Source organism: Chanodichthys erythropterus, chromosome 11 (assembly GCF_024489055.1).
Source record: "Chanodichthys erythropterus isolate Z2021 chromosome 11, ASM2448905v1, whole genome shotgun sequence".
NCBI lineage: Eukaryota > Metazoa > Chordata > Actinopteri > Cypriniformes > Xenocyprididae > Chanodichthys > Chanodichthys erythropterus.
The window spans coordinates 26,177,863-26,194,693 of record NC_090231.1 but is presented as its reverse complement, the minus strand read 5'-3'; the positions used below and the strand labels follow the sequence as shown (position 1 = coordinate 26,194,693).

The 16,831-nt window shown below is 35.7% G+C and overlaps 1 protein-coding gene across 3 annotated transcripts in view; it reads right to left on the bottom strand.

Annotated features, from left to right (window-relative positions):
* rbm33a (RNA binding motif protein 33a) overlaps positions 1 to 13,831 on the bottom strand; it is a 55,438-nt gene extending 41,607 nt beyond the window's left edge. For all 3 annotated transcript variants that reach the window (XM_067402152.1, XM_067402154.1, XM_067402153.1), the window contains exons 1-5: positions 13,649 to 13,831; positions 10,614 to 10,695; positions 9,492 to 9,543; positions 9,144 to 9,217; positions 3,444 to 3,714 (exon numbers count right to left, since the gene is read on the bottom strand). In XM_067402152.1, the coding sequence (XP_067258253.1) occupies positions 3,444 to 3,714; positions 9,144 to 9,217; positions 9,492 to 9,543; positions 10,614 to 10,695; positions 13,649 to 13,667 (498 nt within the window). In that variant the 5' untranslated portion in view covers positions 13,668 to 13,831. The remainder of the gene's footprint in view (positions 1 to 3,443; positions 3,715 to 9,143; positions 9,218 to 9,491; positions 9,544 to 10,613; positions 10,696 to 13,648) is intronic.
* Positions 13,832 to 16,831: the final 3,000 nt, after the last annotated feature.

Genomic DNA, 16,831 nt, shown 5'->3' with positions numbered 1-16,831 from the left:
TGATGTTATGATACATTTATTGTGCATTAGCCGCTTCTAATAATATGCTGAGACTGTCAAGATCGCAGCACATCTCAATTCTCACAAATTGTCCTTTCTGTGTCCTCGCGTCCTTCCGAGTTCATTCTTTCAAGGTCGCCTGGCAAGACCAGACTCCACGAGAACGCAAGTCCATTCTCTGTGTTCTTGGAATTGAGAAACAGCCAATGTATCTGTGCATTGTCTTAAAGTGACAGCAGCCTAATATAGCAACTGCTGTCTGTGTTTTAACTGTTAAATCAAACAAAAAGACAAAAATCACTCAATGCTCTTGGCTAAATATAGGGCCCTATGAAATTTTATTTTTTCCCAAATTCCGTTTGAATTTTTCTGGATACCGATTTTTCCGTTTTATTTCTTTTTTGACTCCATTTTAATGGTTTAATTCCATTTTAATAATCAAAAAGCATGTCTAATTAATTGAATTATTAAAAACAATAATAATTTATTAAATATATTAATTTATTAATATATTTTTAAGATTTTTTTTCAAAAGTTCTGTTGTGTATTTAATTTTTTTCTGGCAACCAAATGAACGCATACCATTTAATTTATCCTTTAATCATGAAATTAAACTTTTTTTTGTCAAACAATGTGCTGCACAACAGAGCTTTACTATTAAAAATTAATAGTAAAATTAAAATTAATTTAAAATTAAAACATGGAAGAAACATTGAGATTATTGTTTAAAAATATATTTTAATAATTTATTGTTAAAGTAATTTATCTAAATTCTACTGTACAACAGTAATATGTTTCTGTCAAGTTAAATCAAACTTTTATTTTGACGGTTTGCCAAGAGCTTATAGTTTCTCTGTGTTTTTGACGGTAGTTTTCTCAAACGAAGCGTTTAAATGCTGATGAAGTGACTTTCAGAGCAGCTCTGGAGATGAATTTGTGTGTTCATATAGTGAGGCGACAGAGGACGAAAACATCGCGAGCGTCACACGTGCATCAGCGTGCGTGCGCCCCCGCGCGAGTGTATGTAAGGTAAATGAAACTGCGCTTCCGCATCATTCATTTCAGAGGCACACAGGCATGCAGGATTCATGTTTAAATAGTCTTTTTGTGGTTTAATATTCGCAGACACTAGACTATATCGTGATTTAATTTAAGTGTACTGACCTGCTTTTAATTCATTCATCAAAAATTTGACAAATTCCGTGATATTCTGCGTTAAATATTAAATTCCATTTTTATGAATGGATTCCGAGATTCCGTCTGCGATTCTGTGATCGCGGAAATTATAGGGCCCTATAAATAACTTTTCTTACTTTAATTACAGTTACTTTTGGATTCATCTTTATTTAATTTATACAGTGAAGACTATAAGCAGTTATTTAATATTTCTTTATTCAATTTCTTGAGCTACCTAAAAATGTTTTATTAAATTATTTTATTAAAAATTATTTTATTTGTATCTTTGCTCTATTGTATTTTTTGTTGCTATTGTTTGTAATTTGATTTTGTTCTTATTTTCTTTATTTTTATTAAAATTTTTATAAATTTTTATAAATTAAATAAGTAGTCCTTATTTTTCCTGAACATAGCACATACTGAACTGTACCGAAACCGTGACCCTGAAACTGAGTAATTTGAAGTTATACCCCTAGTACATATACCAGTAAACACAAATAAATGTGATGTTTCCTGCATTTTTTGCAAAAAAAAATCTCAGCTTGCTAAAAAATTTAAACGAAAAAAATACTACATTAATAAAAACACAAACTACTTGGCAAAGTTGGCCTATTCACCTGTAGCATGTCTCCAAAAGAGAGAGAAAAACGTATGCATTGGGTTATGATGTCTCCTCCAGATTAAAGGCAAGACATCAATGTCTATCATGTAAAAGAAAATAATATCCTGCTTGGAAACAACTACTTTTTCCTAAGGTGTTTGTTTATTTCAATGAAATACAAGTGATAATTACACATAATATATAAAGTGTTACTCTTGTTTCAATAAATCTGCAAAATTGTGATATCAGACATCACAAAAACCAAGTTGTCATGGCTAAACCCCTATCATCTGGTATTACAGATAAGGTCAAAGACTTTAAGATACATTACGACTTAAAATTGTGGTATGCTGTAAGAGAAATTCATTATAAGCTAATGTTCTCTACAGAGGACAATAAAGAATTGTTGAGTGACAGAAGGCAAATCTGAAGAACTCTATACTGAGCATAACAGAAAGTCATAGTCATTTTGGTCTGTCTGTCTGACATGTATCCTGCACACAGCACATGAACTGACCACTTACAGTGAAAATGCTTAATCCTTTAAACCGTTCCACACATTAACTCTGGATAACAGTAAACACAAAGATGCTAAGCCCCAGCAGCTAACCAACCTTGTAAACAGAGATATCATGTGGTCAAAGAAAACAATTTAAAGCTGAATTTAAGCAATGGCAATATTTTTCAAGAGTGCAAAAAAGCTGGCAAAGGTAGCTTTTCACCTTTGTATTCACAGAAAAACACTTTTCCATGTCTCCTGCGGTCCCGATTATGTTTTAGCAAAGCAAGTCAGTTTCTACTACACATTCAAAAGAGTTTTTTTTTTTTTTTGCACTTCTTTCTTCAGTACAAATCAAAACATAAATTAAGGCGAATATCCCAGCCTCCAAACCTCAAAAAAGTAGAAACTAAGATTCCCCATGGCATATATCTTAGAATAGAAGTAGCACTTCTAAAAATTCCTTAAAAAAAAAAAAAAAAAAAAAACTACATTTGACTTAAGATACGTTATCAGGTGTCCCAGACATGTGTTTAATAGATTGGGCCAATCTATTGACCTCTATCCAATCTGGTCGGACAGTGTCCAGTCTTCTGAAGAGACTATCACTTGGGTTTGAATTAAGAATATGTACGGCTTTGTTTTTCCTTATTACATCTTACTAACTTTTTTTATGTCTGATTAATAAAAGGAATTGTTCATTTAAGTAGGATTTTAAAAACAGTAGAAGTTTAAAAACTGATCTGAATGATTTATGAACATATGGGTTTGGAACATGCGTGGCGAGTCAATAATGACTTCTCATTTTTGGGTGAACTGTCTCTTTAAGATCTCAGCAAATAAATAAATAAACATGTACAGAAAGGACACAACTCATCAATCATGCTCCTGTGTCATGCTTGCAAAAGACCACTTTAAAAAAGGTCAATAATCTTTTAACCTACAGCCAACTTTATCAGATCCTGTCTGGGAGCCCTACCCATTAACCAGCATGGATTGGCAGGACATCTGCTGAACAAAGACCGTGAAAAGATTCTCACCCTGAACAAAACCTTGAGGCCCGAGGGTCACAAAACATGAGTTGTCAGGCTGAAGATGTGGAGGAAATGTGGTGGGGGATTAAGGAGAGTGTAAGCAATAGAGATAGCAAGAGAAAGCGCTACTTACTTGAAATTCGTCATCCAGTGGCTCGTCGATCTGTAGGTCCAGAACTTCATCTTGATATTCATCACAATTCTGGTCTACTGTGTATTCCAACCCTTCCTCCTCTACTTGGTAATCATCTGCCTCATACTCCCCAGCCTGAGAGAAACCCGTTTGGCACCCCTCTGTCACTTCATAGGCATTATCAGTATATCCACCTTCATCAGGGTCTTCATCTTGAAGATGACCAGAGGTGCCCAGACCCAGTGTTGCATTTAAACTCACAGCCTGACCACTGGATCACAGACACAAAGACAAATGTGTTAAGCACTGGACAATAAAGTAATACATTTGCAGATTTTCATTTTGCTTTTTTGTTACAAGTGCCCTTGAGTTACCACAATAACCAGATTAGAGACTGAATTGAAGCATGTCACCTAAAATTGTTATTTAAAACAACTCATTTTTATTGCAAAAACAAAAGCCATTTGATTAAAGCAGAAGGTGTCAAAGTTAGTTCAATGTCATCTTTAATAATGTTATGGATGAACTGCTCTATTGATTTTAGAACACTGAAGCTTTGCATAAATTACAGGGTGAAGACCATTTTGACCCCAAAATTGAAAAGTGAACAGCATAGGTAATGGTGCATTCTATATTAATTGCGAGCTAACATTTTTCTATACAACTTGTAATATAGGCTAATTTGGACTATAATGCAGACTATTACATCATTCATCATAATAAAAAAACATCAGAACAGAACTGTCATGACTTAAAATAAACTGCATTTTATCAGTTTAGAAGATCAGCATAATGCTATATTTGCCTGTTTCTTTTTTACAAACATGTTTTAAAATCAAACACTTTGCCAATTAAAGGCCTGGTTTCACAAACAGGGCTTAGATTAAGCCAGGATCAGGTTTTAGTTCAAATTAGATCAAGTAGATTACAAAAGATATGGTTTATGCAGTGTAGGCCTAATTAGGAATGTTGTTTACTATGGCTGCGTTCACAGTCACTTTTTGGGATATACAGTGCACAGCATAAATGAGTACACCCTAAATAAATGAGTAAACTTCTGAAAGTCAGCAATTACTCAATTATTTAGAAGACATGTAAGGGTTCTTTAGAGATATAATGTTCCAGCAAGTCTGCTTAATTACTAAAGAAGCTTGTCAAAATTACTAAAAAAAATTTAAGGCAATGTTTGATCAACAGATAAGTATGTTGAACCAAAACATTTAAAGAGAAGTAATTTCTTGACAATTAAAAGTGTTATATAGCCCACTGAATCATTCTCAGACTTAAAGGGTTAGTTCACCCAAAAATGAAAATTATGTCATTAATGACTCACCCTCATGTCGTTCCAGACCTCCTTTCATCTTCAGAACACAGTTTAAGATATTTTAGATTTAGTCCGATAGCTTTCTGTCAATCCATTGAAAATGTATGTACGGTATAGTGTCCATGTCCATAAAGGTAATAAAAACATCATCAAAGTAGTCCATGTGACATCAGTGGGTTAGTTATAAGTTTTTGAAGCATCTTATATAGATTTTGGTCCAAAAAATAATAAAAAAAAGCAACTTTATTCAGCATTGTATTCTCTTCCGGAATCCTTTCCACTGAATTGATTCCACTGAATTGATTCCACTGAATCCTTTCATCCGTCGGCATTGATAATGCACTTTTACGTCGTTGTTTTTGGCGATTAGGACATCCGCGACATGCACACTTACGCACCATTTTAAAAAATAGCTTGAATACAGCGTGCGTCTCCCTCAGACTGTAAACGAAACTCTGGCGCACCAGATAACACGTCAGCAGCGTCTTACGTCAGCAGTGCGCTGCGGTTCACTGAACCAGAGTCGTGAACCCAGATGAACAACAGACCCGGAAGAGAATACAATGTTGAATAAAGTCGTAGTTTTTGTTATTTTTGGACCAAAATGTATTTTAGATGCTTCAAAAACTTCTAACTAACCCACTGATGTCACATGGACTACTTTGATGATGTTTTTATTACCTTTATGGACAATGGATGGACAGAAAGCTCTCAGACTAAATCTAAAATATCTTAAACTGTGTTCCGAAGATGAAAGGAGGTCTGGAACGACATGAGGGTGAGTCATTACTGACATCATTTTCATTTTTGGGTGAACTAACCCTTTAATGCTGACAACAATGGAACCACTTGGGAGAGAACTGTCAGGAGACTGATTTCTTAGCACAAAAGAGGACAGTGGTACAAGAGGATTACCAAATCATTGTTTTAAGTGTGAAAATATAGCAAAAGTAAAACAGAAATTCAAAAACAATGGACTTGTGACAAGGCCCCTGAAATAATCAGGCCTTCATTTTAAGCTTTCATTTAGTGATGAGGGATTTTTTTGCTAGACAAAGCCAGCAAAAGCTATGAAAGAGTGACTGTTTATCTCACAGAGTAAGATGCAGCCTGCAGAAATGACATGCATGGTTGTTGTTCTCACTGGAACTAGCCAATGTAGCCAAAGCACAATAAAGTCAGTTAGCCATTTCCAAAGCCCATATTTACAAAATATAGATTCTGGGAATCAATACTCTGATCTCATGAGACCAAATCATTTTGGATCTAACAGGATCCAAAATGTTATGGTGTTGCTAGAGGAGGAGTATAGTGAGAAGTGCCTGGTTCCCAGAGTAAAGTTCAGTGTAGTAAAGCTCTTATGTAGGGATGTATGAGTGCTGGAAGTGTGAGGGAGTTGTGTTTTATCAATGCTGTCATGAATTCCCACACCACTGTGTAATTTAATACACAAACTTGAAACAGAAGATGTTACCCTTTCCTCATTCCCTGCATTGTTGGGCATTTTTTCAACATGACAATGAGAATATGCATTCTCCCAAGGTGAAAAACCTTCTGTATTGCACTCAATCTTAACACTCTTGAGCGCCTGTGGGGAGTTCTGTAGAAATGAGTTGAGCAACACTCCCCATTAAAGATCAGGGCATTTAAGGAGCTCATCATCCAGGAGATAAATGGCACAGATGTGACAATTTGTCATGAACTTGTACATAGGGCTGCACGATATATCGCATGAGATTGTCACGCGCATTTCATCAATAAAGCCGGTTCCCTGATTACCGCTAAATCGCCATCACCTGCTTTCAAATGCAGCGGCATTTAATACACATAGCCGTAGATCACTGAAAAGCCACGCAATATCGCGTTCATATCGCAGATGAATCGCCTTCGATAATGAACGCGATATTGCGTGGCTTTTCAGTGATCTACGGCTCTGTCTATTAAATGCCACTCCATTTGAAAGCAGGTGATGGAGATTTAACGGTAATCAGGGAACCGGCTTTACTGACGAAATGCGCGTGAAAATCTCATGCGATATATCGTGCAGCCCTACTTGTACACTCTGTGCCAAAAAGGGTCAGAGCAGTATATTCTAAATTATGGTAAGTACTAGAATATTATACATTTGTTGCATTAAATCTAGGGTGTACTCATTTCTGCAATCCTTAATTGCTAAAATTGGCTAATTTACTTTTATTTTATAGTTATTAATGAAATATTTCTCAGTTTTTATTATATACAGGTGCTGGTCATATAATTAGAATATCATCAAAAAGTTGATTTCACTAATTCCATTCAAAAAGTGAAACTTGTATATTATATTCATTCATTACACACAGACATGATATATTTCAAATGTTTATTTCTTTTAATTTTGATGATTATAACTGACAACTAAGGAAAATCCCAAATTCAGTATCTCAGAAAATTCGAATTATTATATTATATTACTTAAGATCAATACAAGAAAGGATTTTTAGAAATCTTGGCCAACTGAAAAGTATGAACATGAGAAGTATGAGCATGTACAGCACTCAATACTTAGTTGGGGCTCCTTTTACCTGATTTACTGCAGCAATGTGGCGTGGCATGGAGTCGATCATTCTGTGGCACTGCTCAGGTTGATAGTGGCCTTCAGCTCTTCTGCATTGTTGGGTCTGGCATATCGCATCTTCCTCTTCACATTACCCCATAGATTTTCTATGGGGTTAAGGTCAGGCGAGTTTGCTGGCCAATTAAGAACAGAGATACCATGGTCCTTAAACCAGGTACTGGTAGCTTTGGCACTGTGTGCAGGTGCCATGTCCTGTTGGAAAATGAAATCTGCATCTCCGTAAAGTTGGTCAGCAGCAGGAAGCATGAAGTGCTCTAAAACTTCCTGGTATACAGCTGCGTTGACCTTGGACCTCAGAAAACACAGGGGACCAGCACCATCAGATGACATGGCACGCCAAACCATCACTGACTGTGAAAACTTTACACTGGACCTCAAGCAATGTGGACTGTGTGCCTCTCCTCTCTTCCTCCAGACTCTGGGACCCTGATTTCCAAAGGAAATGCAAAATTTACTTTCATCAGAGAACATAACTTTGGACCACTCAGCAGCAGTCCAGTCCTTTTTGTCTTTAGCCCAGGTGAGACACTTCTGACGCCGTCTGTTGTTCAAGAGTGGCTTGACACAAGGAATGCGACAGCTGAAACCCATGTCTTGCATACGTCTGTGCGTAGTGGTTCTTGAAGCACTGACTCCAGCTGCAGTTCACTCTTTGTGAATCTCCCCCACATTTTTGAATGGGTTTTGTTTCACAATCCTCTCCAGGTTGCGGTTATCCCTATTGCTTGTACACTTTTTTTCTACCACATCTTTTCCTTCCCTTCGCCTCTCTATTAATGTGCTTGGACACAGAGCTCTGTGAACAGCCAGCCTCTTTTGCAATGACCTTTTGTGTCTTGCCCTCCTTGTGCAAGGTGTCAATGGTCGCTTTTGGACAACTGTCAAGTCAGCAGTGTTCCCCATGATTGCCTAGCCTACAGAACTAGACTGAGAGACCATTTAAAGGCCTTTGCAGGTGTTTTGAGTTAATTAGCTGATTAGAGTGTGGAACCAGGTGTCTTCAATATTGAACCTTTTCACAATATTCTAATTTTCTGAGATACTGAATTTGGAATTTTCCTTAGTTGTCAGTTATAATCATCAAAATTAAAAGAAATAAACATTTGAAATATATCAGTCTGTGTGTAATGAATGAATATAATATACAAGTTTCACTTTTTGAATGGAATTAGTGAAATAAATCTACTTTTTGATGATGTTCTAATTATATGACTAGCACCTGTATGTTTAATACATTGTAGTTTTGCCATCTTTCCATGAATTGTATTAGTGATCATAAAGAAAATACATCTTTTGTATTTGTTCAGAGGGGGTATACTCATTTATGCTGTGCACTGTACAGTAGCAAATGCCTACAAGTGTGAATCCTGAAATGTTTTGTTTATTCATCTGTATGATCAAACAGATGAAGTCACAATCGCATTCTAACCAACCATAATGGTAACCACACAGACAGTATCAAACATGGCGATGTCCATAAAACAGTGAAGGTTTCCAACGATTGACAGTCCGTTATTACATAAATGTTTCCATTCGAGGTGTGAGTTCATACATTAGATATCAAAAGATGTCAAAGATGTCTATTTATAACATGTTACTGAAGCGTTGATCATTGTAGCCAATCACAGACATAATGCTAGGGGGAAATGCTGTGGGGAAATACTGGGATCGACTTGGTACGGAACTCTGTACTTTTAACAACACTACATATCAGTAAAACCGATAAAATGAAGGATTTTATTTGAGACTATTGTTGGAGTACCTCGCATTTTGGTCCTCTTCATCACTTTGCAAAAGGTCATCGTTAAGCTCCTCATCTGACAGCTCTGAGGGGTTCTAAGGTTAGACAACAAAATTTTAAATTCCTTGTTTAATCTACTTGATTTTTGGTGAGAATGTTACATATACTGCATTTTAAGTTTTGGACATGAAGTACACCTGCTGGAAATTATTTCTGCATTCCTATCAGTTAAGAAATGCTTAGGTCAGCAACTGAAAAACAAAGGATATGCTTTCTGCTATAACAATAACAAAGTAAGAACAGAGGATTATATGATATAGTGTAGAGAGGAGAGAAACTGGCGATGAAATGATGAAAATTTCACTTTACCTTTTTTGATGACAGCCAATCTTCTTCAAGCAAGTCTCCCTCTTCCAAATCACTGTGAATTGATAAAAATTGATTAAATAAAAATACGCCCTTTTCACAATAAATCTCTGCGAAATGCCCGATTTCAGCAAAGCAATGCAAGATATTAAAGCAGCAACTACATTTGCCTTTCAAACACCACACCCAACAGCAACCAATGAAGTCTATGTATACAGAGGTTGGACAATGAAACTGTTGGGCCTCCTTTGCAGCCAATATAGCATCAATTGGATCAATACAGGAAAGACAGTTAAGGTGGACTCATCAGACAACAATACAAGTTTCACATTGTCCACAGCCCAAGATTTGCACTGCTGGCACCACTGAAACATTGAGACTCCATGAGACACATTGAGCATCATGAGAAATTTTCCATTGGAACGAGTGACCAATGGTTTGACTGTAGCAGCCTGACCATGAATACTGTCCGTTTTCGTGGAAACAGGCATGCGAGTTGAGCAGCTGTGGTTTTACAGTCCGGGTTAGTACCTTGACATCCCTTTCGGACAGTTTCCTCTTGCATTGACAGTTACTCCTGTTGGATGTGGTTCGTCCTACGTGGTGGTATGGTGACATTACCCTGAATACCATAGCTCTCAATAAATCACAAAGACTTGCTGTCCTGGTCACAGATGCGCCAGCGAGATGCTAATGCCCCAGAGTGCAGTCTGGCTCACACCCAATATCATTGGGTGCGTGAAGAACAATTCATAGTACTCTCTACTCCAGTGTTGTGATCTAACAGACTCCCGGTAGAAAGTAACATGATTTAGAAATAGCAATAAACTCTAGCAAGATGAATTCTACTGAAGCAAAAAAAAATAAGAAAAAGAAGACTCAATTCAGTAGCCTATTTGTGCGCTGTCTGCGACGGGGCATTCTGTGCGTGTGCACTTCTCTTTCGTGTTATTTCTGCAAGGCTAAACACGAACAACTGATAAACTTTAGTGACGATTCGACACACGATCGGACAGTGACAGCAACCGCCGCGATTCCTGAGCGTCTTTCACAAGCTCTAAAAGGAGAATGCACAAACTAACATTGCATGAAAATGTGGAGAGTGGGACAGTGATTAAGACTTACCTCTCCAAGTCGTCATCATTTTCTCCTCTCCGTCTTCTTGACCTTTCAGCACCAGGCTTATCGTATTCATCAAAGTCATCATCTACATACACACAAGAGAACTTTCATTATCATACACACAAAATTAAAATTCTTTGATCATTTACTCGCCTTTTGTTCCTCCAAACCAGTATGACTTATTTTCTTCTGCGGCACAAACACACATATATACATATATATATATATTTTTTTTATATAAGAATGTTTAAAATCAAACACTTTGTGACCATAAACTTCCATTATATGGTTAAACACTAAAGACATTTCTTAAAATAACTTCTTTTATGTTCCACCGAAGAAAGTGGGTCATACAAGTATGAAACGACATGAGGGTGAATAAATGACAGAATTTTTATTTTGGGGAGAACTTTCACTTTATTGTTACTATATAGTAATAACAACTGTTTATCAGATAATCAGCTCAATATTCCAGAAAAAAAAAAAAAAAAAAAAAACATTTGAAAACAGATGTTATTTGGAAGAATTCACTGCAAGATAACAACATAAGTGCAGTTCTTGGAATATTTATGTTCTAAGCTACTCAACTATCATTTATCCAGTAATAATCTGAGAAAACAATTTACAGAATATTTATGTTCATTGAGTAACTGCTTTAAAGTCAGCATGAAACAAAAGTCGCAATAGTCTTCTCTTTCCTATTGTGTCATGTATATCAGAGCTTCTAAAACATGAAAAAATAACGTGATTTTGTCCATCGTGAATTGATTAGATTGTTGGAACATCGTTGTTTGCTACTGCTGTGATCTTGTGTAAAAAAAACAAAAAAAAATAAGAACAGTAATGGTGACTTTTAAAGTACCACATTTTCCTCTGCTTATAACCCAAATCAATTGTTGAACAAGACAGCATTAGGGCTGCATGAAAAATCGTTTTCAGTTCGATGTCGCAATGTGCGCATCTATCATAGTCACATCACAGGATGTGCTATGTCAAGTGGATCGTAGTTGATCTGTGATCCGTACGGACCAGGCACCACAGTTTGAAAAGCATTTTCGGATTAATTGCAAAGTTAACCATCACAGAGAGAAAGTTTATCACTTGCACGTGTTTTAGGTCCTGTCAGTTTAAACATTCAAGCGATTTTAAGCAATTCGAGCACAAGGAAATGCGAAAGAAAACTCATTTAGTACCTTGCACTATGCACAGACAGCACACCGAATTCTGTTCTCTTTCGCTTTTAAGGCCTTCGCACACCGAGTCCGAAATTTGCATACAAAATTTTCGCAAAAATCAAAAAATAAATTCGACCTCACATTATGTCAATCATTTTTGCACACTGCCTCCGAAACTTTGGTCCGTCATAAAAATATTCGGATCAGGTTCGATTTTCTGCGTTTTTCGCATACGTGGCACGCATTTTTGAGAGACGTTTTGACAATTCAGATCCACCGTACGCGAACGCCAAAATCCAGAATGCCATCTGACAAGTTGATCCACGTCATCTATAGCACAAAGCAGTAGCACTGAATGACAAACGATGTGTGGAATACAAAGAGACAGAATATACATTCAGATTGTGCCAGTAGCAAAGCATCAAACTGAGCCACCGACATCCTGAAGTAAACTTTCAAATGCTCTGGATAATCACGCACCTCGTTGATGAGGTGAACTCTCCTTTCTCTCTATAAAATCTCGGGATTGGATGGACCCAAAATTTCCTCTCTCTTTTTCTCTTTTTAAGAAGAGAGAGGACAACTAAATTGTGCTCTCTGCTTGAAGACTTCATTTTGTATTGTTTTGAGATTTTTTTTCGCAACGAAAACTATGATTAATACGCATCGGACTCAGTGTGCAAGGTCTCTGTGCGTGACAAATTTTTAGGATCATGAATACGAAAAACGCATGTGAAAATTTCGGAGTCAGGCTTTTAAAGTGACAGCAGCCTAATATACCCACTGCTGTCTGTGCCATTAATGTTAATAAAACAACAAAATACAAAGAGAAAATCACTTTTGTAGCTTTAATATAGATGAATTATATTTAATTTATACAGTGAAGACTACGCTTTTTTATTTTTAATTTGATTATTCAATTTCTATACCCGAATACTGTTAGGCTTACCTGAAAAACAAAGCACTGTTTATTTCATTTGTATCTTTGTTTTATTGTATTTATCTAATACTTGTAATTATTTTCTAAGCAGATTCACTCCCCAACAAAATGACCTCAATCATTCTAGAATTAATAATTCTTTCCAAATAGAGCTATTTAAGTCACCAGCAGAAATTTTCATATTGCAGGAAAACAAAATATCACAATATCCATTTTTTTTCCAATATCGTGCAGCCCTTGTCTAAAATAGCATCTGTTCAGATGGTAGTGGTGGTGTATTGTATAACAAGTTGAGAAGATCACTACTCTGATAGAAATACAAAATGAGCTTAACTCTATAATAAATCACTAAAATACACACTTGATATACATCCACGCCTACATTTAAAATGGAAACGCATACGAGAGACAAAAACAGTCCAGTTGTGATTTCATACGAGATTTTCTGACCAACACATAATTTGTATCTCTGACACGGTAAAAACAACAGTCCTGCTGTCTGTCGAGACAGCGCTAGAGTTGCTTACGTAACTAATTCAGAGTCAGACCCAACCTTATTGTACTATACACGAACAATTCTTCATCTTCCATAAAAACATCAAAATCCCTAACAAAGCATTAGTTTTCCGTTGCATTTTAACATAAAAACGCATTCATTGCAATCCTTCAGCTAGCTAGTTAGCAACCACAAATGAATAGAAATACGTAAATGCACGTCTGCTCATAACTCACGACCATCGATATGACACACCATAGCAATAAAGACAGCCTAACAGATAGTGGTGGCATAAAAGTAAACTATGCTTAATTAAACCAACAGCAGATCTCAGAAGCTCAGCAAATTATGGAACAAAAGCAGCTAACTCGTTACCGCTAGCTGGGAGCTAAAGTAATTGTAAATTAATATTACATATATATCATACCCCCGGTATTGGTCGCCATAACCCAAGACTGTATGTTATCTTGGAGACTCTGGTATCTCTATAACGTCGATGAGTGCATTGAAACTGGTTTAAGTGCAGCGCTTGAGGCCGTTAGCTTAGCGTGAAATCTCCTCAGTCTGAAGCTCTGAAAACATCTGCACAGGAATCATGGCGACCGGTCTGAGCCGCGCTGCCTCATGGGTATGAAACTGCAAGGAGGGAAGTGGCATGGCTACAGACTAGCCTGACGCATTTAGTTTTAACGCGTAATACAATCAAATTGAAGGTTAAAATACTATAATTTTGCCGTGACATAAACCAGTTAAATTGTATTTGTATAGAGCTGTTTACAAGAACTGCTTTATTCGGAAATACATTCCTTAAAATGCTGCCTTAATGCTTTGCTTATTGATTTGATGGGTGTTTAGAGTGAAGATGTAGTCTCAGTTTTAGACACAGTAAACCTTGAGGTGACATGATCATGATGAGTAGTAGATACAGATAGCCTATTTTTCTTGCTTATTATTGGATAGTGGTTATTGCAGTTATTTTGGATATCGTCCACACAAACTCTGTCTTTCACTTGCGCCAGATGGCCACAATTAAATTTCCACACTACTGGACTGCATATAGAGAGCATAAATCTTTCTACAGCTAAACAAAGTGACAGTGACCTCAGTTTAAAAAAAACAAAACATTAGCATTGTTACTAAAACAGCATATTATCACCTCAGAAACATCTCCAAAGTGCGTGACATTCTCTCTCTTTCTGACAATGAGAAACTTGTTCATGCATTTGTTACGTCTATACTTGACTACTGCAATAGAGTTTTTGCTGGGTTACCAAAGAGCTCTGTTAAACACTTACAAAGAGTTTAGAAAATGATAACTTGCTCTGAAACTAGAAATCACATTAGTCCAACACTCAGATCCCTTCACCGGCTGCCTGTTTCATCAGAATTGAATTCAAGATCCTCCTGTTATTAGTTTTTGAATGTCTTCATTGAACTGCCTCAATATATCTTTCTAATTTGTTGAATAAATATACTCCAGCAAGATCCCGCCGAACATCAAATAGTAATTTTTTGGTTGTGCCTAAGATAAGGCTAAAAATTGGCGAGTCAGCCTTTAGTCATTTCGGTCCCAAGCTAAGAGCCATCGACTCACTTTGCACTTTTAAAAAAATATCTCAAAACACATTTGTTCACTAGGGCCTTTCCTTGATTCATTTTATTGATCTATTATCTTATTTCTATTATGAGATTTTATTTTTGGTTCATTTTATTATCTTATTTCGATTCAATTTATTATCTTATTTCTGCATGTATGTTTTTTTCTTTGTGTATATATATTCTGTAAAGCACTTTGTAAACACTGTTTGTAAAAGGTGCTATACAAATAAAGCTTAACTTACTTGTAGCTAATATAGGGTGAATGCAGTAATTTAGGTGTTTTTTCTTTTCCTTATTATCTTTGTTAAATTGAAGGCCCAGCTATTATATTTCAATTTGAATACAGTTCATATAATGTGTTATTTGCAATATCCTACCAATAAACATTTTCAGATCATGCACTCCAGACAAATTTATTTTCAAGTAAAGTGGGCCATCCTTGATTTATCAAAAAATATGCTATCTTAATTAAAACACATGGTTTATAAACAGATATAATCAAATAAACATATTCAACCACAAAACTAATTATTACTAATTACTAAATTAATAAATCCACTCAATTCATGTGTAAAATTCAAAACAACTGAAAGAACATGTGTTGACATTGAATTTGATGAAATCTGAATATCAGAGTATTTAGAAATCAGAATATTGATGTAAATGAACTAACAAAAATATAATAAGAGGAACATTTAAAATGGTAACCATATTGTAAAACTTTTTTCTGTCCGTTTACTCTAAACACTTTAAATGAACTTTAATGGTTTCCATATTTTAAAGCTTTATGTTCTGCATTTTGCTCCTCTCCTCCTTTCTTCACTCCACAGATTGAATGTCATGCTTGGTCTTCCTTTCTGCTCTCTTTTTCCTTTCTTCCTCTGACTTGCATTTTATAACTGCACACTCATTTCTGTTTTCTAAAAAAGTATACATTATACATGTCACCTATAAAATAACCAGTGAATGTCCATTTATTTAAAGAATTTGAGTAGGTATAGGCCTATTTACTGAAGGTTAAAGGTCACCCACTTTTCCTGAATCACACTTTATTTAAAACATTAAGCCAAAGTGGGCCAGCAATATTGAAACACTTTACAAGAAAACTAACAATTTTTTAAACATTTTATTCCTTGTTAACTGTACTAATCAGGAACTTGTTTACATTTAACAATCTTATAAGTTTCTGAAATTAAAATCTTATGTCAAAAGATTTTCTACCTTTCACCATGAGGCAGTCCACATTTGAGGTGTGGCCACACCCACCAGTGTCATACTGCTTCAACCAAAACTATTTGATCATTAGGAGAAATACTGTCACTTTAATTAAAGACCATTGTTATGCTCTGAAAGTGTAAACCCATTGAGCACAGTACAATCAAGCATAAACGGCCACTTTCATAAAGATATTTTAATATCTCTTCATTTCATTTAACAGAAAATAAAAACCTCGTTGAAATCGTGTATAGAACACTTAAGAAAGGATCGTTGCAATTTATGTGTGAAAATATGTTGTGCAAGTAGCTGTATTTACAGAAGCTGACATTTAATGAACTAAATTGTTCCAGTAAAGTGGGAATTCATTTTTCATAATGATGTTATTTATTTGCCAAAGAAACTAGGCAGTGGCAGAATCATGTTTTTGTTGTCAACAGCCCAAATCACTCAAGTATTATACATTTCTGACATATGTACCAATAATGTTTGTACATGTTTTTAAGGCAGGCTATTTATGTCAAATTAATTATTCAAATGTAACCCAGTTGGAGGTTGGGAAGAATAAACAAAAATGGTACAGATTATTCTACCAAATTTGTCTCGCTGAGTGTATATTAAAGACATGAATTACTCTTTCATAGTATATAAAGAAACACAAATAGAAAGAAAAATTTTCAATTTGATCCTTTACTCAACTTTTTTTTGAGGGGAATATACTAAAACTATAGGCTAATGAAACTATAGCAAATATAGACATTAGTGTTTAAATAGTTTTAAACGTTAAGCAGTTATT